This window comes from Botrytis sinoallii, assembly GCF_014898435.1.
Source record: "Botrytis sinoallii strain Bc 23 chromosome Unknown BSIN_001, whole genome shotgun sequence".
Taxonomy (NCBI): domain Eukaryota; kingdom Fungi; phylum Ascomycota; class Leotiomycetes; order Helotiales; family Sclerotiniaceae; genus Botrytis; species Botrytis sinoallii.
In genome coordinates this window covers 3,571,723-3,594,358 of record NW_024066028.1, presented here as the reverse complement: position 1 = coordinate 3,594,358, position 22,636 = coordinate 3,571,723, and the positions used below count along the sequence as shown (strand labels likewise).

The 22,636-nt window shown below is 43.4% G+C and overlaps 7 protein-coding genes across 7 annotated transcripts; 1 reads left to right on the top strand and 6 right to left on the bottom strand.

Moving 5' to 3' along the window:
* Window positions 1-1,877: 1,877 nt before the first annotated feature.
* Window positions 1,878-3,488, bottom strand: EAF02_000805 (uncharacterized protein; the record flags this gene model as incomplete). Its single annotated transcript, XM_038896853.1, has 2 exons — window positions 1,878-2,895; window positions 2,950-3,488. 2 exons carry the CDS (start codon window positions 3,486-3,488, stop codon window positions 1,878-1,880), a joined length of 1,557 nt encoding a protein of 518 aa, XP_038763712.1.
* Window positions 3,489-3,931: 443 nt separating this feature from the next.
* On the top strand, window positions 3,932-4,811 carry EAF02_000804 (uncharacterized protein; the record flags this gene model as incomplete). The annotated part of the gene is made up of 2 exons (XM_038896852.1): window positions 3,932-4,311; window positions 4,382-4,811. 2 exons carry the CDS (start codon window positions 3,932-3,934, stop codon window positions 4,809-4,811), a joined length of 810 nt encoding a protein of 269 aa, XP_038763711.1.
* Window positions 4,812-5,482: 671 nt separating this feature from the next.
* Window positions 5,483-7,804, bottom strand: EAF02_000803 (uncharacterized protein; the record flags this gene model as incomplete). Its single annotated transcript, XM_038896851.1, has 3 exons — window positions 5,483-6,230; window positions 6,290-6,369; window positions 6,422-7,804. 3 exons carry the CDS (start codon window positions 7,802-7,804, stop codon window positions 5,483-5,485), a joined length of 2,211 nt encoding a protein of 736 aa, XP_038763710.1.
* Window positions 7,805-9,498: 1,694 nt separating this feature from the next.
* On the bottom strand, window positions 9,499-11,803 carry EAF02_000802 (uncharacterized protein; the record flags this gene model as incomplete). Its single annotated transcript, XM_038896850.1, has 4 exons — window positions 9,499-11,213; window positions 11,274-11,590; window positions 11,659-11,689; window positions 11,740-11,803. 4 exons carry the CDS (start codon window positions 11,801-11,803, stop codon window positions 9,499-9,501), a joined length of 2,127 nt encoding a protein of 708 aa, XP_038763709.1.
* A 1,076-nt stretch (window positions 11,804-12,879) lies between these two features.
* EAF02_000801 (uncharacterized protein) lies at window positions 12,880-15,161 on the bottom strand. Its single transcript, XM_038896849.1, has 2 exons — window positions 14,323-15,161; window positions 12,880-14,268 (listed from the first exon to the last, which is right to left on the bottom strand). Exons 1-2 carry the CDS (start codon window positions 14,885-14,887, stop codon window positions 13,190-13,192), a joined length of 1,644 nt encoding a protein of 547 aa, XP_038763708.1. The 5' UTR covers window positions 14,888-15,161; the 3' UTR covers window positions 12,880-13,189.
* A 794-nt stretch (window positions 15,162-15,955) lies between these two features.
* Window positions 15,956-18,743, bottom strand: EAF02_000800 (uncharacterized protein; the record flags this gene model as incomplete). The annotated part of the gene is made up of 11 exons (XM_038896848.1): window positions 15,956-16,372; window positions 16,421-16,849; window positions 17,158-17,277; window positions 17,370-17,478; window positions 17,566-17,639; window positions 17,687-18,177; window positions 18,233-18,327; window positions 18,378-18,403; window positions 18,462-18,496; window positions 18,567-18,583; window positions 18,634-18,743. The coding sequence occupies 11 exons, from the start codon at window positions 18,741-18,743 to the stop codon at window positions 15,956-15,958; spliced, it is 1,923 nt and encodes a 640-aa protein (XP_038763707.1).
* Window positions 18,744-20,868: 2,125 nt separating this feature from the next.
* On the bottom strand, window positions 20,869-22,628 carry EAF02_000799 (uncharacterized protein). Its single transcript, XM_038896847.1, has 4 exons — window positions 22,220-22,628; window positions 21,964-22,111; window positions 21,457-21,868; window positions 20,869-21,393 (listed from the first exon to the last, which is right to left on the bottom strand). The coding sequence occupies exons 1-4, from the start codon at window positions 22,296-22,298 to the stop codon at window positions 21,040-21,042; spliced, it is 993 nt and encodes a 330-aa protein (XP_038763706.1). The 5' UTR covers window positions 22,299-22,628; the 3' UTR covers window positions 20,869-21,039.
* Window positions 22,629-22,636: the final 8 nt, after the last annotated feature.

Genomic DNA, 22,636 nt, shown 5'->3' with positions numbered 1-22,636 from the left:
AAAAAACCCCAACACCCGTGGACCTTGATGACACATAGCTTAGTCAATGAAATACTCCTCGGTTACGATTTCCGATTTCCAGTATGACCACGATCGACTCATATCGACTCTGTTACATGCCAATCGCCATGGTGTCGTATCGTCCTACAGCCTACAGGACACCATGTCCATTTCACGTACAATTTATTATATCGCGCCACGCCATTACAACCTTGGAAGAGTCCAATACCCACCTAGTAGTCAAATAACAATATGAACAATTTCCATTGGATTCGGAATCTCATCGTCACCAATTGAATCGATATATGATATCTCATCACACTCAAAGATAATAAACTATATCATATATCATACGCAAATACATAATCAAAGTAAAGATAACAAATCCCCTATTCTCCTATTCTCCTTGGAAAGTATCGTACTCCATACCTAGGTGCCTATCGTACATTATACCCAAATCCTAAGCTTCAGATTACAATTATACTAGGTACCTATAAACCAACCGACCAATCAACTAATCAACTAATCAATCAATCAACCCCCAAACTCTCTCTAAAAGTATCAATACCGGTACACTATCTAGTATCTAGTATCTACCCAGCTAACCCGACATCTAACCCGAGCCAAATCTACATACGGAGTACAAAGTATAAATCTCACCACATAGCATAGCAAGGAACAATAAAATCATCTACTACCCACTTCTAACCGAGGATTTTAGTATGTACATACTCTGTATATCTCTCTATCTCTACCTATCGCTGTCTCGCTCTTAGGTACTAAGTAACTACATAGGTAGCCATCAACCTCATCTTCATCCCATCAACCTCATCCCATCCCATCTATCCCATCCCTATCCATCCCAATCTCCAAATAAACTACAGCTTCAAAATTCAAATCCATAGCATAATTCCCATCCATCTAATCACCACAATCATTCCATACTACCTACATACCTACCTACATACCTACCTCCATACTATCTACCCAAATACCAACATACCCACCGCCTTCCTCCCCCCTAACTATCTATCTATCACCACTGTCCTCTCCCCTAAAACATACCATTCTGTACACGTATCCCCATTTAAACCCCTACTCAATCTATAAACCATAAGCTCACACCACCTTTTATCTTCACCCATCACCCATCACCCATCACCCATCCATTCACCGCCAAAAACTCATCTCATCTCATCCCATCTCATCCCATCCCATCCCATCCCATCCCATCCCATTCCATCTCATTTGATCCATCACTCCCCCTCCCACTTCCCCTCCCACTTCCCCTCCCACTTCCCCTCCCACTCCTTTACACAAGAAATTCAAGAACCCCATCCCCATCCCTATCCCCATCCATACCTACCTACCCTACCTACCCAACCAAACCAAGCCCTCACCCTCTCACCCTCACCCTCAAAATAAGAAAACGAGTACGAGATTCCTCAATTATTCTCCATACCTAGGTAGGTACCTGTGCAGGAAAACATACAACCACGCAATCTGAATCGATCTCAATCAATCTCAATCTCAACCTCACTCCACTCCGAAACTCATCAACAAACTCATCAACAAAATCATCATAAACACTGTTAAAAAAAGATTCTTTCATTATCGAGCTAGGTAACTTTTGAATGCCCAATCTATCAACCTCCCATGACCTCGACTACCAAGTATGCATGCGATGACCAGACCAGAAGAAGCCAAGAGTCCAAAGAGATTGAGACCTTTTATTTCCCCTTCCACCTAACCATCAGATCAAATCACCACATCACTTGCGTCACAAAATACATCGCTGCGTTTCTTCTTTTCACTTCCATCTTGAAATTTCTACTTTTATGTGTGAAAATATTACACACGTCTACCTATCCACCCGCTTAAGAAGTGCTTGGATCAAGAGTGACACCAGCAGCAATAGTGGCCCAACCAATCAATCTCCAATGCTTTTCAATACGACGGCTTAGCGCAACCTTCTCTCCAATGTTTGTGCAGGCTGGGTTAGTCAAGAGCAATTTGGCTGCATCTTGCTTGACAGCCATGACCTTAGCACCAGTAGCAGTAGATCCAATGTTGACCATGAGAACCTCGTTCTTGGTGAGCTTGGTAACCTTGGCTTGTTTACCATCAGCAGTCTTAACACCCAAGAGACGACGCAAGAGATAATAGTTGACTTCGATTTCAATGTAGATATCAGGAAGACGACCCTTGAGACCGAGAACGAAACCAACGAGACGATCGGCACGGCAAAGAGTTGGATCAATTCGAGTACCAACACCAATAAGTCCTCCTGGAACAGCGTATTTCAGTTCATTGTTCTCCGAGTTGAGAGTAATGATTCTGCTGAAAATTGGTTGACACTTAACACCTCCCTTTTCGTCGCGAGAAACGATACCGGGTCTAATCTCGATTTCATCACCCAACTTGATGACACCGTGCAAGATACTTCCACCAGCAACACCACCCTTCAATTCGTCAATTTCAGCACCCGGCTTGTTAACATCGAAGGATCGAATAACAATCATTTGTGGATCCATGGTGAAATCTCTTGGTGGAACAGGGATGTTGGAAACAAGAGCTTCGTTAACGGCATCGATGTTGAACTTCAGTTGGGCGGAGATAGGAATAATTGGTGCTCCTCCTGCAACAGTTCCTCTGATGAACTTCAATATCGATTGGTAGTGTTGGTTTGCGCCTTCTTCTCTCATCAAATCGACCTTGTTTTGTAGAATAATGACTTTGTCGAGCTTCATAATTTCGATAGCTGCCAAATGTTCCGAGGTTTGTGGTTGGGGGCAAGTTTCGTTTCCAGCAATAAGTAAGAGAGCGGCGTCCATGACGGCTGCACCAGACAACATAGTACTCATGAGAATATCGTGACCAGGGCAATCGACGAAACTGTAACATGTTAGCTATTGCCGCTGCGTAAAAGTGCAAGCAATGATAACTTACGATACGTGTCTCAAAAGTCTGTAGGTACCGCTGCATCCCTCTCTTTCACAGGGTGGGTCAACCTCCTTCTCACTCTTATAACTTCTAAAGCATCCAGGTCTTGGGCACTCTTTGTTATCGCATTGGTAGATCTTTGCATTGGCATAACCAAGCTTAATCGTAATGTTTCTCTCCAACTCGTTCTTGAAACGAACAGTTTGTACTCCAGAGATAGCCTTCACCACAGTTGACTTTCCGTGCGCCACATGTCCAATAGTACCAATGTTGATAGTTGCTTGTCTTGCGATAATCTCTGGGGTGAGGGGAGTCAGGGACTTGACATCCAAGTCTTTTGGTTCTGTTTGGGGTGGTAAGGTAGGTCGAACAATAGCTGGCGCAGGTTCTTTATGTGATGATTTCTTTAATGCGGATTTGATGGGCTTCTCGTCAATATCCTCTACATTGTCGTCAACCTCTTGCGCATCGAGATTAGGAGATCCTGGGTTAGAATCGGATTCAGATTCCAGATCGTTTCCAAACTTGTCACCGTTCGAAGCCATGTTGGGTGGTCGTTCTCTGGTGGGTTTTTGCTGTTCTGTTTGCTAGAATATTTGCGTAGCGGGGTAATCGGGTGAAATTCCTTTATGTGGAGCTATCTATGGTGGCTGAAATAATTTCAGATAACTCAAGATTCTCCCTAAGATACGATCTTAAATTCGAGAGATGATTCAAATGTCGTGGATAATACTCCTCGTTGACTGTGAATGGGCAAGATTTCGAATCTAGATAATATTCTTTGAAGTGGGTGACTCAACCGAGAAAATTAACAATCTCGGTCACCGTACTTCCGCTATTTCGGTGACTAACGGATACTGCCGGCCATGATGTATCAATCAATAATATCTTTGAGAACACAACTCATCTTGAATGGAAATTGGAAAGAATTGCACAAGGTTCGAAGCTAGTTTTACTTTCTATAAATCTATAAGAGAAGTGAAACACAATGGCAAAGCCAATTGCAAATTCCGTACAAACACTACCGCGGTTCTTACTCCCCAAATTGAGCTGGCAGACACGATCCTCATTACCCCCGCATACTATTCGAGCATTCAGCGCGGCAGCAAACAAGAATGGAAATTCACAAAGACATACTTCTAGTCAGCAGATATCCAATCGAGTACGATCCGTAGACAGCGGACACAAAGCTCGAACTAGCATATTACAAGAACCATCATGTCGAAGAGCATTCCACGCAACCCCTCGTCAATCTCGAGACCACCATTTCGACACCCTGAAGTTTGTTCAACGGTTACGGGATGAGGGATTCACAGAACCCCAAGCTGTGGCTATGATGAAAGTACTCAGCGATGTTATTGAAGAAAGGTAATGATCTACACTCCTATACACATTCTCTCTTCAAGCTCTCACCATAGTCAACTAACCTCCATCCCAGCATCCAAAACCTAACCCGCACAATGGTCCTCCGCGAAGATGCCGCTCGCGCAACCTACACTCAAAAAGTTGATTTCGCCGCCCTCCGCAGTGAACTTCTCTCTGCAGATTCCACCGAATCATCCACAACCCGCGCTTCTCACGAGCGGCTCACCAATGATCTCGCTAAACTGAATGCTCGTCTGCGGGACGAGGTTTCCCGAACCCAAGCTTCCGTTCGATTAGATTTGAATTTGGAAAAAGGCAGGATAAGAGAGGAGGCCAATGTTCAAGATCTTAAAATCAAGGAAACGGAGACAAAGATTGAGCAGGAGGTAGCTGGGTTGAGGGAAAAGTTGGAGGGTGTTAAGTTTCAGACGTTGCAGTGGTTGATGGGAGTTTGTACCGGTACGGCGGCATTGATTTTGGGTGCTTGGAGATTGTTGATGTAGGAAGTGTTTTCTTTGGTGGGAAAAGAGCAGTATTGATACCAGAATGCTTTGTGTTATGAATAGAACTGGATTATAGATTAATCATTGAATCTGATTGCAAATCTCAAACACGTCAAGTTGATGTGAACCAAAGAATTGCAGTGACTCTACCTTCCAAGGTTATGTCGGATTATAATTCATACCACCATTGTGGGAGCTATCAATGTTTTCTTTGTAGTACGTGGGATCATTTACTTCACAGCCAATATCAAATAAAATTATCTTCATTTCACTCATCTCCTAGAATCATCTGTAACTATTCTATAAACACTTCATTCCGCCTGGCCTTCGAATTTCCACCATAAAAATAACTTCCGCTCATCCATTCTCCGTTTATTTTTAGGGGCGCATAGTGGAGATGCACTCTGGAACTTTCATCTCATATCCTGACGAACCTCCTCCTCGCAATGCTTTTCGGAAGGAAATAAGTACTGATGGTCAAAAAGGGGATTTCCAATGAACAACCGAAAATATTGCTGAGCGAGACCAGATCATGATTGAACATACCCAGGCCCGAAAGCAAGCTCTCTTTACTACAATTTCTGAGCTGACGCGAGCATCTGAGCGATGAGACGAAATAAGAAAACCAGAAGGCATATGAGATGATCTCAATAAGGAAAAGATCGACCGGCTCAAATAGTGAATTGGCTATCGTCAAGCGGATCGGTGAACCAAGTGGTAGTATTCTTGGGGTTTTTGCTGCGCGTATAGTTTTGTCGACATTCCCTAGTGCTCGTAGTTTCAAAGACCTTTAATAATAGAGCCGATCTGAAGTCATTATTGAACTTGAATGCAAGATGCGCTGGCTTGTTGCGATAGATTTCGATGTCGCCTGGCACGAGTTCAGAGCTGCCGTCGAAGTCCTCATCGACAGAAGTGTTGTCAATTTTGTGTTCGAGAAACGGCCGCACGGATGCACTGACGAATAGTTTTGGAATGGGATGACCGGCTCCAAGAGTCGAAAAGACCTTTTCCACGTGGTCACCTTTCAAAAAGGTTGGAGGAGACGGTCCCTTTCGTTCTTCCTTCAGAATTCTTTCAAGAACCGGAAGCATGGTAGTCGCTGGTCCAGCAACTTCGAGATCGTCTGCGGCAACTATGAAGTTTACGATCGAAGTGATCTTCTGTGTTTGGCTTAATCGAGAACCAAATGAGACGTTGCGACAGACCATATATTGTATGAGCGCATCAAAGAGATCTGACTCGACATCAAAGAGCCTTATCTCCTTTTGAACATCGTCTCCTGAAAAATTTATCAGGTTCTTTAAGCATTTCGAGTTGTCGCAAAGAAGCTTCGTCGGAACTGAACGAACTTTCGAGTCAGAGAGATTGACAATTGTAAGGTTAGCCGAGTTTTGACAAAGACCAGAAAAGGTGGTTCTGTAAAGCATGATTAGAATGTCCATTAGCCGTTCGAACAATGGGAAGTGGGCACATACTTAATCCACTGGCTCGCGGGCTCTAAACTGGTATCTCCGTCGCCTACCTGGATACGTGCCTTCTTTGTGACACGCTCAACCTAAGTATTGTCAGAAGTTGTACACTGATATCATTGATTGCGCTCAACTTACCGACGTGCTTCCCAATCCTCTCTTTAACGAAACATCCTTCCGGCTACACGAACCTCGAACGTCGGGGCTTTCAAGTTCGTCATCTGAAGTCGATGTTTCCCTCTCCAAAGCTATAGCCTCTTCGACATTATAATCGCACAACGCTAAGGACTCGATGCATTTATCAACCGAAAAGTGAGGGAGGTATTTTTGCATTTCCTTCACTTTTTGACGCTGATCTTCTGTAATAGAATTGGATAAATCGAAATCCGGAGAACTGTCACGAGAAGCGTTCATTTTTGTTGAATCACGGACTTCGTATTCTGGGCCATCACGTCTTGAGGTTTGACGACCATCACAACTGGCTTCGTGCCTTCTGATATTCGACTTCGAGACTTCCTTTTTGCACTTGACACAAATTCGCTTCGTCTTCATACGACATGATTTCTCGTGACTAGTTCGCATCAACCAGTTCTTTAGTTCCGTCCCACAGAACTTGCAAGTGCGGTTCTGTTCCTCATGTCTCTTGACCCGAGGACTCTCCTCAAAGGGTGGAATACTGCTCATCTCAATATCGGAGTTAAAATCCTCCGGGTCTGATTTGTCCACGCTTTTACCTTTATCGATAGGTGGCTTTCGCAGGTTGGTGTAGTCGGGGCTGGCACGCAAAGTTGCATTATCTTCTTCTGACTTAGGGTCTTTTTCATCGTCGCTAGTGTCGACGAATAAGTTGTTTGGTGTTTGGTGCAATAGCTCAGGTGGAGATAAAGTGGGTTTGGTCGGCTCGTTCCCACTAGTGTCGCTAGAAAAAGAGCTTTCTGAATCTGACGACGAATCGACAAATAAGCTTTCATCTAATCTATTCATAGGACTGATTGCCGGACTGATACGCCTAGTAGATGCAAGAGCTACCTGTATCGCAGGGTCCTTAGAAGCATCAACAACACCCTCAAATAATAGGCCAATGGCACAATCAAGAGATCCCCCACAAACTTGCAGGGCATAAAAAGCCCACCAGATGGTCACATCCGGTGCCAGATTGATAATTCTTTCAACTTTGTCGCGCATCGTGACATCCCCAATTTCCTTTAAACTTGTGATGTAAATGATCGGTAGATATTGATCTCTATTATGGCGTGTATCGTGAAGGAAATCTCGGGCCGCGTCCGATTTTCCATTGCTCTTAACTAATACATAAGTAAGATATAGAAGAGAGTATGATGGATAGGATGGGAGCATTGCTGCAACTTTATCGCGGAGTTCCAAGTCGATAATATCGCTAATCTGGAAATCGACTCTCTTCGCTTCTTCTTTTGATGGCCGAAGAACGAGAGTGTTTGAAAACATAGACGAGGAGGCCTGAGACAAACCGTTTTGACCACTGGGTCTAATACTATCAATCATGATGAGATAGATTGTGGAATCCCAGCAAGGAATTCAGTATTACCGAGTAATGAATTGCCGAAGATATGAAAAGGATAAATTAGAATAGCAATGTTGGTTCCTCGGAGTGGCAATGAGATTCTGCCTTTAAATCAAAAGCTTAAAGAAAGAATGACTTCCCTCTTTAAGATCGAGTTGATAAGATACCCAGGTATCACTCTTATCGATGAGAGATAGTTTAAAAGATTGGCCTTGGTTATGCTAGATAGGAACTTCCGCGCGAGCAAGAAATAGCGATAGAAAGTCAACACTTGGGATTGAGATGTCGAGAGAGACTTGCTATCAAAGTCAAAAGTCAAGTCTTCGGAGGGGACAAGAGGTCAGATGTCGAAGAAAATATGATCGAAGGTTGAAACTAAAGCGCAAAGTAGATAGTCTTGAAGCCAGAGGGAAGAGTTGGCGGTAATTACTATGTATCAAATCACCTATCTAGAGATAATGGGTAATAATAGAAAGCCAGCGCGAAGTCGGTTGATATCTGAAGAAGTATTTCAAGTTCAAAGAAACCAATATCGGAAATAAGAAACAAAATTCAGTGAATCAGAAGGCTGTAAAGCAAACTGAGGAGCCAAAGGTAAAAAGAGAATAGTAAAGCTTCTAGATCAGCTCACTTTTGCAAGCGTTTGCAAGCGTTTGCAATAAGTCAGCGCCAGCAAGCAAGATAATGGTGTTGTTGAAGATGAGTTTTCGAAGAGCCAAAGTTGCAAGTTGTAAGTTGAAAAGTTAAAGATTGAAAGAGGATGAACGACAGCAGGTAACTACCCAACTAACTCAAACCAAAAGCGGGGTAACTCCAATTTCCCTTTCCAAATCCAGAAAGCGCTCAAGCAACCAAGCTTTGCTCAGCAGGAGCAACAAGAAGACCAAGCAGTGAATGTCTCAAACTGCTTAATAGAATACCTACCTACATACCCCAAAGATGAACAACTTCCGCAGACACACCTCAGAGCTCAAAAGCGAGAAGAGAAATGAAGCAAGTATCCATAACCACCACTCGCAAAAGTGAAGCGAGAAGTGCGTGTGAATATCTCACAAGACGTCGCCCGTTGAGAACAATAACTATGAAGAGTGAGCGAGCGATCAATACTCGCAACTATAACTATGTATTTCAGTCCCCAGAACCCCTTTAGCAATGGCCCAACCACTTTTGAATGTTTAAATTCATCTAGAACTTTCTCAATACTCCAGCCACTTCTAAGTGTTCAAATTGATGGAAAACTTTCTCAAACACACAATCTATCACATCGCCCACGCCAGTGCCATTGAGTCACTCACTTAAGGTGCCTGCACTACACAGTGATATTCAAAAGAATAACAATTAAGGGATTGTGAATGGATGACTGATTGATTAGATAGATGAGAAGAAGCTTCTTCCAGAAGAGTCATCATCTTCAATTTTATAATATTAATACCTAACATCTCTAGCAAGCCTCGATACCAAGTACTTGACACAAAACCCCTCAATCCTCTCTTGGAATACCAAATTCAATTCTGCCAACCAACGCCTCATATCGTAGAATTCGATCAAGTTTGTACTTAACCGATCCATCCATCCATCATGATAGACCCTACCTGGGTCTTCTTTATTCCTCATTCCTCACTCCTAATACCTCATGCATCGTACATTAAAGATTCGTAATTGTGCACTGATCCATTCATCGTCTCATATCCACATCTTCCTCATCAGCTGGTTCGACCCTGACCAAAATTTCCTCTAACAACCCCTCGAGGAAAACATCCACATCCTTCCCCATCCCCACTGGTTCCTGTTTATCCCAATGGTCGATTTCTTTGCACACATGTGCAAGCTTATAAACTAATTTTCGTAATTTCTCATGAGCAGCTTGTGCCCTTTGTTGCTTTGGAGTGGCTCCAGTCGTGCGAAAAGCATGTTGTAAGCGATACTGACGTCTTTTGAGTGCTTCTTCAAGCGCAGGAAAGATCACATCGTTCAAGGCATCAAGATCGCCGGTTGGACTAGCAGGAGCAGGTGAAGGCATAGATGATGGAGCTCTAGAAGATTGAGATGATATACTTTCTTGAGAGGGAGTATTGCGTAATTTTTTCGATGGTAATGCAGGTAATGGCTGCTGACCTGTCTGGCGTAGATTAATATTCTGAAGGCCTGTAGGGTTGGGAGGTAATGGAAGTGGCTGTTGCTGTTGCTGTTTCCGAGGCTCTGCAGTAGGTACTTGGTTTGGAAGTCTTTGCTGCAGTGGTTGAGGCTGACCGCTACCACGGAATGGAGGAATTTCAGGCAATTTGATAGGGGCAAGTTTTGGTAATGACTGTTGCGTATTTGGCCGTGGTAATGCTGAAGGCGGTGTATTTTGATTCGTGTACTGTATTGGTATTGGGGCGGTAGAAGGGGGTATTCGCAATGGCGGTGGAGATGGCTCACCGAGCTTCAGAAATCCCATATCTCTTTGGAGTTGTTCTTGCAAAGTACGATCATAATCAGGAGAATCAGAAACTTGTCTATTTATATAGCTCGCAGCCGTTCTAGGTGTCTCCAATCCTGGAGGTCTGAATTTTTCTGGTGATGGTGGAAGAGGGACCTTAGTAGGAGACATTGAAGTCTGAATACTTGGAACAGGCCGTCTCTGTGGAGAAGGTTGCCTTGGTTGTGCATCTACTGGACAATTTGTTGCTTTGACAGTTTCAATACTCGAGACATATCCTGGTTCTTTTAATTTCGAGGGCGACTGCTGTCTCGGGCGCTCTGCATAATTATTCTCCTCTGATAGCCTCGATGCTCTTGCATTCGTGTCAGATTCTCCCATAGTATTCAGCCCAACCCTTCCATTCCCTCTTCCGCCAACTGGTCGGACCGTACCAAAATCCCACAAGTCTTCATCGACAGGCTTAGGTCGGGGAGCTTCTTCTCGTTCATTATCCGAGTCATCATCGTCACCCTTGTGATGCACTGCCCAACGTTCGTATCGCTCTATCAATTCCGTCAAATATGATGTTTTCTTGGCTTTCCGAACAAAGGCGTGTTTCAACAATTCTCTGGCCGACGGTCGTTCTCTCGGGTCTCGTTGAAGGCACAATTCGACGAAATCCTTGAAAGCCCTGGTGAAATTTCCTTCTAATTTTGGGGGCGCATTCTTAGGTATGAGAAACAAAACTTTCATTGGATGAATATCAGAGTATGGAGGTTCGCCGTTGGCGAGCTCGAGTGCTGTAATTCCCAGAGACCATATATCCGCCTTGTGGTCATAACCAGATTGTTTGATGACTTCCGGGGCCATCCAGAATGGAGTTCCAACAAATGTATTCTTCTTGGTCATGGTAGCAGATAATTGGCCTGAAACACCGAAATCCGCGAGTTTAACTTGTCCATTGGCGCCCAGTAGAACATTTGCAGCTGTCCTCAGATGTTAGCTCCTGGAATCTAACCCAAGTTCCCACCGAAAATCATGCAAACCTTTTATATCTCTATGAAGCTTCTTATCTCCATGAAGATAATCCAACCCTAGCAAAAGTTCCCGTATAATAATCGAAATATATTCCTCCTGTATCAGACCCGGCTTCATCAAGTCGCCACAACTACCACCCGAGCAGAATTCCATAACGATCCAAAGATCCGAACCTCTAAGATATGATCCATAGTATTGCGTAACAAACGGGGAATGTAATTCGGAAAGGATAGAGATCTCTTGAATAATATCTTCGACTTCATCTTCGGCATTTTCAACGTCTATAACTTTTATGGCTACAGCCTGCCCGGTGCGCTTGTCAACTCTGCTGAAGGTTAGTACATGGCCTAGATGAGAAATTGGATTGACAATTGGCAGAAGGAAGAACCATACCCTTTGTAAACTTTACCAAAACTACCACCGCCTATAAAAATGAGCCTCTACACAGAATGATGAAAGTGTACGCAAACATACCGATGCAATTCTGCTTTGTATACAAAGTCTCAGGATCTACAACACCACTCATCTCATGCGCCATTACTCAAAATCAAAATCGATTTGAGTTGGAAAGAGAAATGAGACAACGCCACTGCTGATGTCAGGTCGTGTTGTCGGTTTGTTGTCCGCGTTTTACTGGGAGCACCCCGCTGATATTTCGTCGCTCTCCAAACCCCGGGAAGGGCTGTAGTAGTGAATTGATTTGGCCTATCGTCCAATGTATCAGGCACAATCAGTTTTACTTTGTTATAACGTATCGTCTCATACACGAACAGACGGGAGAAGGTTTGTTGGTTCCGTCTCTTCCTTTTTTCTGCAGAGGGACAAGGGGATCGCGATCTGGGCCTGTGAACGCGGTGTACGGTATGGTATGGTGGGGTCAACGGCTACCGAGGGTGTGTATCACTATATCAAATAGAGAAGAAAGAGATTGAATGTCGAAGCCTGTCCGGGGATTGAGAATCGTAAATATTGTAAATGGAAAGCTTTCTTTTTCGCAAAGGAGTAAGAAGAATGATTGTGTAGAAATGGAAGAGAAGCAACTCGAGCTAGCTATCTAGAGGAATGCAACTTATGGGAAGCGGCATGCACGAATAGAGGTGGACGCGGGATAGATAGACAGTAAGTAGAGATGGATAGGTATTGTTTCATCAATCTGGGGAAGGTACCTAGGCATGCATTGGCTGTCGAGGAACGAATGGGCCTAGTTGGTAAATTTGTTTTTTGATTTGTTTAATGATTAATGATAAATATGACTCTTCTCTTATGCACTCCCAGATTTGAGATTAGAGAATCAGGAACAAATCGAAATCCTAGGAAAACAAACACATTATTGCTTATTTTTTTCATGAAATGACTGGTCTTTGTTGTCAATTCATGCATCTTGTCTACCAGCCAACCACCTCATTCAACCAATTGGTTGAAACCGACGAGCTTAACTTGCCCACTTCGCCAAACGTCAATAATTTCAGGGGTTAAGAAGCGTAGCGTATGGCCCCCGGCGGTTACTACTGTATGTCATAAACGTCACTCGAGCAACACCGAAGAATTATATCAATCTAATATAGTAATTCAAGCATCTAGAACTTCATTATTAGTGTCACTACTATCATGTCACTGCTATCATGTCAATAAAGATATTTTCATATCGTGATATTCTCATTTCTCATTCCCATAAATCTATAGCCCAGGAACCCGATAATCCTTGCATTGCTGGAAAGTCCCGTCTATGTACAACGATGAGGTGCCGAAGTAAGAAAAGGGAAACCCCCTCCCTATGTGATTTTCTTTATGAGAAATAATAGATCAGCAACTTCAGGGGAGTAAGCGTATTTTTCCATGTACGGTGTGAACAGCTCATTATTATCTCGCCCTGCGATGCGAGCAATCTCTCTGGTATCAATAATCTCCAAAACTCTCAAAACATTTACTCCTCGATGAATTCCACCATCACAGTCCCATTATTGAGTCCCGCAGCCTTGACTGTTTCGTCCAAAGAATCTATCAAATCTTTCCCTGCGCTTCTCAGCTCAAATGGGACACCTGCTTTCCCCTCCAGTGGATCCGACTTTAGCCATTCATAAATGCGACGTACTGTATCATCGAGCCTAAATCTATGAACAACACGACCATTGGCGTGTCTGAACTGAATGCGCGTGCTTTGTGAAAGGGGACCTTCGGGCTCAGTGTGCGGTCTGTCAGAAGCAATCTGAGAGAAAGGAGAGACTTCTGCACCAGAATTGGAATCATTTTGAGAAGGTTCGGCTATCTCTGAGCTCTCTTCTGAAGTCTCTTTACCCTTTCCTTTGCTGACGTCTCCGAAACTCTTTGTGAGGTCATCTGGATCATCAGCTTTAGGTCCCGTTGTTCCGTTATTCGCGAGACTATTTTGCATCGCTAGATTAAGCATCTCCTCTTCAGTGAGCTTATTGACATCTACCGTGCTTGTCTTCTCTTGCTTTCGTCTTGCGACGGGATTTTTCTTGGACAGATCGAGACTATATCGGTCAAGGAACTCAACCAGTTGCATGAGAAATTCTGCAGGCTTTGGTACTGGAGGCCCTGACCAAACCTTGACTTGCTCTCCAGTTCTTGGGTCGACGATCGCAATGTGAGGATATGCAGCCTCGCTATCTTTCTGGGGAAAGTAATATTGAATGTATTGGCTGCCCCGTGGATCGTCCTTGGAATACTGCATAAATATGAAATTCTCCTTCACAACATCTCTAACTCCAGGGTCCTTCCATATATCGCGATTCAATGACTGGCAGTCAAAGATAGAGTTATCTTGAATATTGACTAAGATCCACTTTCCGTTTTCTTTTCCCTCGTCGCGAGCGGAGTCCCAAGGCAATTTGTACATGAGGTCGAATGGTGGCCTAAAAAGCTCTGCAAGACGGGCGCTCTTACTAGTTCCTTCTGCTCCTGTGACCGCTCGTGCTGTATCTTCGTTTTCCTGGTCCCAAATCGATGGAGCCACTCGTCCACCCGGAATTCCTGTTCGAGCTGTTTCGATATTAGTAAAGAAAAATACTAAAAATATTATATCATTGTCCTTACCTGAGCCTCCACCGGCAGCCGCCCTAGTTTGTCTTTGAGCCCGGAGTCTCATTTGCTCCAAGACTTCGCTTTGCAGGGCATCATCTCCATCCCATCCTCCTGGCCCACCGACAAGCGTCTCCGTTGTTCTTGCGATAGGCGCTCTTACGCCTTCTGCATCGAATCCGCCACTTGCATCACCACCGCTGTAAAGCTCTTCTTGCATTCTCCGCGCCATAGCTGCATCGTCCTCAACTTCCGCGGCACGTGCAATAGCGGCAGCTGTTGCAGTTTCAGAGTCGCCATCGCTATTATCATCATCGACTTCCATGTCGTCATCGGAATCCAAATCGACTACCCCAGTTGCATTTTGCTGGGCGCGGTTCGTAGATCTTTGTGGTCTGGTAGAAGTAGGTATTTGTGGCGGCGCTTGTTGAGAAGCAGCATTTTGGCTTGCAAGTTCGGGAGCTTCGAAGAATAATCCTATTGCTTGTTCATGATTGTTGTCGGTCATTCCAAGGTACACTCTTGCCACAGCCTCCGATTGTCCTGTAATGGACGTAAAAGCTTCGACGGGGTCATCCATGATGAATGATCGGTCGAAGAATGGTTGACTAGATTCGTGTTTGTGTGTGCGATGAAGAAGGTATGATAATTTGAAATGAGAGAAAGATGTTGGACCTGGAATAATTAGAAACCTTCGCGGTTGAAAGCTTGAGCTAGAAAGTATGATAATGAGAAGAAGAGTTGAGTTTCGTGAATTGTAAGCTTTTGATAATGATTTGAAATGGTGCGTGCAGTTTATACGGTTCAGTTTCGCAAGTGAGTAGGTGGTGGTGACTTCAACTGATTCAACCTAGATCTTCTTTTGTACAAATGAGTTAAATGTTGTTTCATCCAGATGTGGATATCGATACCATCCGAAATCGTCACCCCTCTGCAACCTGATAACATAAGGCGGCGGGGCAATATCAACCAATCACACAACAGACAAAGGTTTGCGCTCCGGGTCGTTGCAGCCTCATGAAAACAAGGCTAAAACTATGAATGTAGTTTTTCTACAACATTACCCAATTGGGATATGTGAGGTTAATTTGTATAACCTGGAATGTTTAAGAGCTTGCGAGAAAATTATTGTATCAAGACTTATACACGGAAAGCTTTTGTATGGCATAAGGGTAATGTACTCTATGTACCATTTAGACCACATTCTAGAAGTAAAATAGTAATATAAGACTATAAAAGCGACTATACGTATAAATTGGAATAACTATATCAGCAAAGCTTTGAAAGACGGGGGAGGATGCCTTTGTATCTATCTGCATTTCTACTCCCACTCGCAGATGCAGAAGCCAGATACAAAGATTCTAAAACAACTTGTGCAACAGATCCATGATATTTTGATATAATGTGATGTTTTCAGTATTAATAACTAGTAACTACTATTGTTACCATATTCTCATCGATAGAGTGTAATCTATCTGATCTAGTTCTAACCCTACAAGTAATAGTTCAGAACAACCAGAATGGCCAGAACGACCAGAATTACCCAAGACCATTTGATTGTTCAAATCAGTTTTTGACGCCGTCTCATGCCATCCCATTACAATAAGCCACCAACACCGCAAACCCCATACCCTGTCGATGATCTATCTTACAAGCCCACCAAAATTAATTGTTGTCCACTCGATTCCAATTCTTCAATCCAACTAACACACAAAGGGTTTCCCGTCTCAGCGATCGCAATTTCTTGTTTTTCGATTATCGATGCGAGTAACTTTCTCGTGGTGGTTGTATTCGAACCAAAGCTTGTCTCCTCCAACCTGCGAAGAAATTCTAGAGCACTTTGTTTCTCTTCCTTCACTCGAGATGCTATACCCGCCATAAAAATAGGGAATACTACGAATCTAGCTCCAAGACGCCCTAGATCTATCATCGTCTTGGCTATTAAAATTATCTCTCTGGCACATGAAGAGAGTTGTTCTTCCACTTCTGCTGCTATTATCAAAGATTGACCTTGATACATACTTGTGTGATAGTAGATTTTACAAGCTCGATAAAATAACTGTGCCTAGCTCTGTCAGTGGGTGTCCTTCTGTATTGACTTGGGAAAACTAACATGTGTTCTACAAGTAAATGGTCCGCTTGGAAGTTGTCCCAATTCGCGAAGCCAGCTCTCTTCCGGCGTCTTGCTTTCTACAAATCCAGACCAATTGTCATGGAATTCCATCAGAAGTATGTGCAAATCATGCATGGATCTGCATCGATTCATGTTAACTTCGATTCTTGGCTTTGAGTCATCTTTTTCTTCAAATTTCATATTTCGTCCCGTCTGTGCCATTTCAAGGGCAATCAGAGTTAGTTCTCGATTCATCCTCAGCAAATCGGGCATCTCGCGAATTGCTTCCGGTACAAAAATCATGTTAAGCGATCGGTTCTCCAGAGCGTCTTCGGGAGGCGGTAGCATGTTTTGCTTGAGAATGGCTTTGCTGAAAGACCCTGTGCCAGTAGTGGTGAGAAGAGCATACATGTCAATATATGAGGTAAACTATAATATCGGTATTAGTGATTGTCTCTTATGAAGGTAAACGTAATTAGACGGCAAGTAGCTGCTATTCTGAAAAGCAGAAAAGGGCAGATTTCCAATAGTACGCACTGCAGCCCTACAATCAAAGTTTTATAATGTTCGAGTACAAGCAAAAACTTCGAATAGCTTGTCGTACCGATTCCATCTTTAGAAGCTGATATCAAATTTTCCAATCAAGAGTATTTGATGCCTTGAAAAAGGGGGGGGGGGGGGCGAAGCATAAGGCAGGGGCTTGGAATCGGGAATCTAAGAACAAAGATTACACTTACAACAATGATGAATCCATGTGGTTCTTTACCATAAGCTTTCTGCCGAAGCTGAAGAATACGTAGAATTCTATCGGAATGCTGTTCCCACATATTGTATTCACGATGTCCGGTCGCAGCAACCTTTGTACCATTCATTAATAAGTGCGTTTGTCAAAGGACCACAGATATCAATTATGAATCTACCTCGAATGCGAAGTGCTTCTCTGACTTACCTCAAATAGTAAAAGTAAATAGTGTGTGAACAGCGCCCCATCAGAATAGGCGTCTTCTTGGGTTTTAAGTGAACTGCCCAACGTGGTAATGACCATATGGTATCGTTTTCTTTCGTTGATATTAGCTCTCGATGTCAAGTACCAGGATTGCCAATTTTATTTGTGCATTCTCACGATGATGACAAGGCTTACTCACAAAACGTCCTCAAAAGGTATATGATTCGTTCGAGATAGACTTAGCGAAGACAAAGCCAGGATTGCAAGATGTAACTTCTCTATAAGTAAGTGTCTAGATTTGATGCCTTTGTTTCACTTACAGGAGGGTAATCTGCAGAGTATCTTTCGAATATATCTGGCCCCGAAGCTTGTTCAGCCAACCAGCATATCTGATTCGCCAGTACATTCCGATAATGATCCAGTAGATATGAGTCTGTCTCTCTATCCACAAGTGTGATGGGTAGCTCGCTGGGAGATAAAACTTTTTCCAAGCTGGCTTTCCTGGAGAGTGGTTTTTCTGACTGGCTACGACTACCCGGATATCCTACAAATCTTTCTAGGATAACAACGTCTGGCCTGGTTGACTGGAATCGATGTCTGTTCGTACCAAAGCTTCTTGGGCGTGAGCTTTTGGTCTCGTACTCCAGTAACCCATCAAAACTTTCCGGTATAACGGCTAAGGTATACATTCCCGGTCGGTAATAGGAAGCCTTCTTCTCACGTTGCTCGTCGCTTGACAATTCGTTATAGGGTGGTAATTTGTCATGTTCCTTTGGTTGATTGCTTTGCGGAGGCGTAGTGGAAGCGGATGCTGAAGACGTCAATAATAGGACTTTTGAAGAACAAAGTGATTCCGCTAAACATACGATTCCAGACCAAGCTACTGTCCAAAGAAACCCCTGGCGTACGGGCTACAATTTTGTTTGTTTCATACTTGAAATTGGTTCTTGGTTCCCAGTCACTATGCTGGTCAGTCATTTATTTACACACAAAGAGAAGAAGCGACTGTACCAAAGATGAAATAGACGTTGGCATTGCTAGAGATATGTCAGTAATATGATACAATGCATGATCCCCAGTAGAATAGCTACTGACTTGGCATGTGGGCTTTGTTTCATCACACTTGACCTCTATGGAACGAAAAGTATTAGCTATAGTAACCAGTATAAAAAGCTTGGAGGGATGCGATAGAATACGAACTACGAGCTCTACATGTCCTACACTTAAATTAGTTGGTGTACAAAACCCGGATAGAAGAAAGGCATACCAGCATCCTCCTTTCGAACGCATAGACGGAGGAATTCCGGCAGGCTTACTCTGTAAAGAACCGGCATGAGGGGCATAGTGATAGGGATGATCTACGGTGTCTGGCCACATAGATCTGAGTGGTATAAAACGTGGATTGTTCATCGGTTCGAGGGAGAATGGTCGTCAATCAGGTGCAATGAGCATCAAATGCAGTTGTTTTGCACTTTGATTGCGGAAGGTATGGCCTAGAATCACTCAGAAAGTATTCAAGCCTTAAGACGCCCAGCCAAAGTGGTGACCAGCTGGTTGCCCTTTCCGGAACCGGTCTCTACGGAAACTGCAGCCTATATGTATGTGCAGGTGCCGGCTCATGCAGGTCGCAATCAGCGTCGAGATTTAAAGGTTGCAGAGGAGGGTGGAATCAGAAAATTGCTTTGGATTCAAACAATATTCGCTTTGAACTAAATTACAGAGGTGCTTAGAGTGGAATGTAAAAGTGGTGTGAAATCCTCTGATTTCCGTAGTCTATGGTTAGGCTAGGATCACCCATCATGCACATCATTTATCATAAAAAGGGTCCAGATTAGCAAAACGGCACTTACGCCAATGTAAAGATCGATGATTAAGAAGGCCGGGCTTCTGTCATGTTGACTACTGTACCCTTCGTGCGCAAGTAGGTCATCGAACCACAAGCTTGAAAACTTTTTAATGGAGAAAGCCTGTACAGCCAAATGCAAATCATATGTTAGTGGTTCAAGAATGGCCGGTTCTAGCCAAGATAGATACAAAGTAGTTAGTTGACTGTTGATCGTCCACCTGGAGCTCGGGGAGAAGATCTGATGATGATGTGGTCCAAGCATCGTTTTTCTTCACAGGAGACAGGCGGGATAGAAAATCCGCACTGGCCATGATGATAAAGAAGCTATTGACTGCTTCTTTTCAGTCATAATGTTGGTTTCCATTATACTCAGGCTGACCGAAGAAGTGAAATAGTTGCATTGCTCTTACAATCAAGTAAAGATACACAGTCTGGTAGAGTGTGATGCATAGAAAATTAACTTTGTAAGACTGACAGTAGTGACTCGAGATGTTGGAAGTACACTGTAGTGACCAACTTAGTCCACATGTGACATACTATAAGATCTGGAAATATCAACGGGCCCTACTAATGAGGAATAGATACCCACCTAGTAATCAACCTTCAAGGAAAATAGATAAATGACAGATGTATGACTGAATAGATTCATACTATTGGAACTTGAGTATCATAATGTTAAACTTGTTCGATATCAAACTTGTTCAATATTGTGCATATGTGTGCGCGCGCGTGTGTGTATGTGTGTATTTGTATGCCAATATAGTGGTTCCTCTCGAAATAGAGTTTTGATTGACGAAGTCTAGACTTTTAGACTTTTAGAATTCTAGACTCAACATCATATGGAATATCATTTGGACGATAGACTAGTAGTACCTAGTTAAATGGATGCCTACAATGTCAGGAATAGCGTGGCAAGTCGGCTGTGAAAATACCTAGGTACGACGTAGTGAAGGCGTCGGGACTTTAAGCCTTCGAGATTCGGGACTTCGGAGGATAAACTATCTGACTAAGATATAAGGCATGAAGATATCAGCACAATCACACCAATCTTCATTCGGCCTAGTCTTCCAACTAGCTCGGACCCGCCAAAATTTGTGAGATATAAGAAAATTTCCTCGCACAACTGGAAACCTTCTTCCCTTCAACTTATTTTTTAAGTGCGGCTTGGTACCTCGTGTTTTTCGCGCATCTGCTCGCCATGATGTTAACGAGTGTCAATGGTACCATAGATCGATCCCAATTGCAACCGCTGCTTTCTCTTTAACCTCTTTCCGCGAATTCGAAACTTTTCGTCGAGAATTCAGGCTGTGTTCGTCGGTTTGTCTGAAAGGGCCCAACGGATAACGGTTGGTGGGTGAGAGGACGGAGAGAGTTCGGACATTCTTTATTTAAATACCGTATTGGTTGTTGGATTAGAAGCAGATTTGATGGACTGCAGGAATCTTGTTGGAAGTTCGCAATTGTCTGGGTGGCATTCAAAAATGCGCTTCAGGTCGCGCACGCCAGTCGATGTAGAATTTTGCGACCGTGGTAGTACGGATCCGGTTTGTGGTTTGTTTTTTTTTTGTTTTTTTTTGGAAGATATGTTGTAGTTTAGTGTTTCAATTCAAATTATTACAATTACTTAAAAGTCATCAACGTCAATGTGAAGGCAAGTTTCGCGGAAAAGGATATCTTCATGAAGCTGAATCATAAATCATTCTACTCAAATGCCATGCACAAAAGCGCCCCAGAAGGCACATCTGTTAACGCCATCCCATGCCTATCATCGTATAACTATACCGCTCATCATGCTCATCAATGTAAACAAATCATGCTTCATCGTCTTTAATGGTCATGGTCAATCTTCTCCAGCTTCCCTTGGTCGCGCTTTTCACCAGTTTCCCCAATAATTCTAATCCGATCAATGCGTACCTTTTCACTGTCTCCATCACCATCCACAATGAAGAATACCAAGCTAGTAACATTCTGGAACTTCACAAAGCGGAGTGATAATGTAGCAGTGCCTGTTGAATCCCAGTCCTTGGCTTCCAGAGTGATGGTTTGTGTCTCAGGAAGACCTTCAGCCTCGTCAAAACCAACAGTGTGAGCTCGGTTTGTGTAGATCTTGATAGTTTTTGGTCGCATTGGCTCTTCATCATCATCATCCTCGTTATCAGATGCTGAAGGCAGAGATGTGATCTGTGGGACGGGAGATTAGCCTCAATACTTGAGATCTATGCGCATGTGTTAAATGCCTCTTACCTGAACACTATGAACTTTCAACATAGATTGAAACGGCATAAACAACATGAGCTGCTCATCCGTATCACTGACAACCCAGTCCTTAGCCTTCGAATCTGCCGCCTTTCCATTTGACAAGGCACTGGGTTTGCTTGTATCAACTAATGTTCGCACAGTTCCGAATTCACTGTCGGCGTTCAACAACTCTAGACCTTTGATATCAACCTGGTCTGTCACATCGTTGTAGCCTCTTGGAAGAGCTCCTGCGCGCCAATCGCCAGAACCAGATCCACTTGCGAATCCAGACGAAGAATCTCTTGAATCATCTGCCTCTGCAGCCAACTTCCTTACAATATCTTGTAGCTTCTTTGGATCGGCACCTTGCACTTTCTCGACTTGCTTGCCTCCCTTGAAGATCATGAATGTTGGCATACTGTCGAAGTTGTGTTAGCAGATGCTCCGTATAAATACCCCGGACTATCGACTTCATCCGCTTGTTCAGTAATGTGCTATACAGGGAGAACATACGCAGTAATACCATAGGTGGATGCAATCTCGGTCTGGTTGTCAACATTGACCTTTGTGAATGTAATCTTGTTTGGACGTGATAGCTGCGCAGAAAGCTGCTCGTACATAGGCGCAATAGCCTTACATGGTCCGCACCAATCCGCGTAAACTGTAGAAATGACAGCATTAGTGAGGTCCATACCAGTTCATAGTAGTATTGTAAATAGTGATGGAGGGGCAAGTCGTAATGGGAGGGGTTACCGGCGGGGTAGCTTACAATCTGTCACAACAATCTTAGAGGTCTTCAGTAGATTGCTGAATTCCGCTGGTGACTGAACAACAACTGTTTTCGACATGTTTTCTGTAAATGAGGTTTAACAAAGATGCAGAACCAAAAGACTAAATTATTATTATGGAAAAGGTGTCGGAGTTGGTTCTTGCCGCTGGGTTAGAAATCAATACCTGGTCATGTGATGTAAACAACACTTCCATTTATTTCCCACCTTTTCTTGAGCTTCGTACTATGGTAACATGAAGACTTTGAATAAACAGGAGTGAAGTTTTACTACCTGAGTAGCTAGGCATATAAATACTTGCCTGGGTATCTTTATCAATCAAACTGTCATCTGAACATTTATGTATCCATTTCTCATAGCTAGTGCTAGAGCTCTCATAAAAGATTTCACGATGCCCG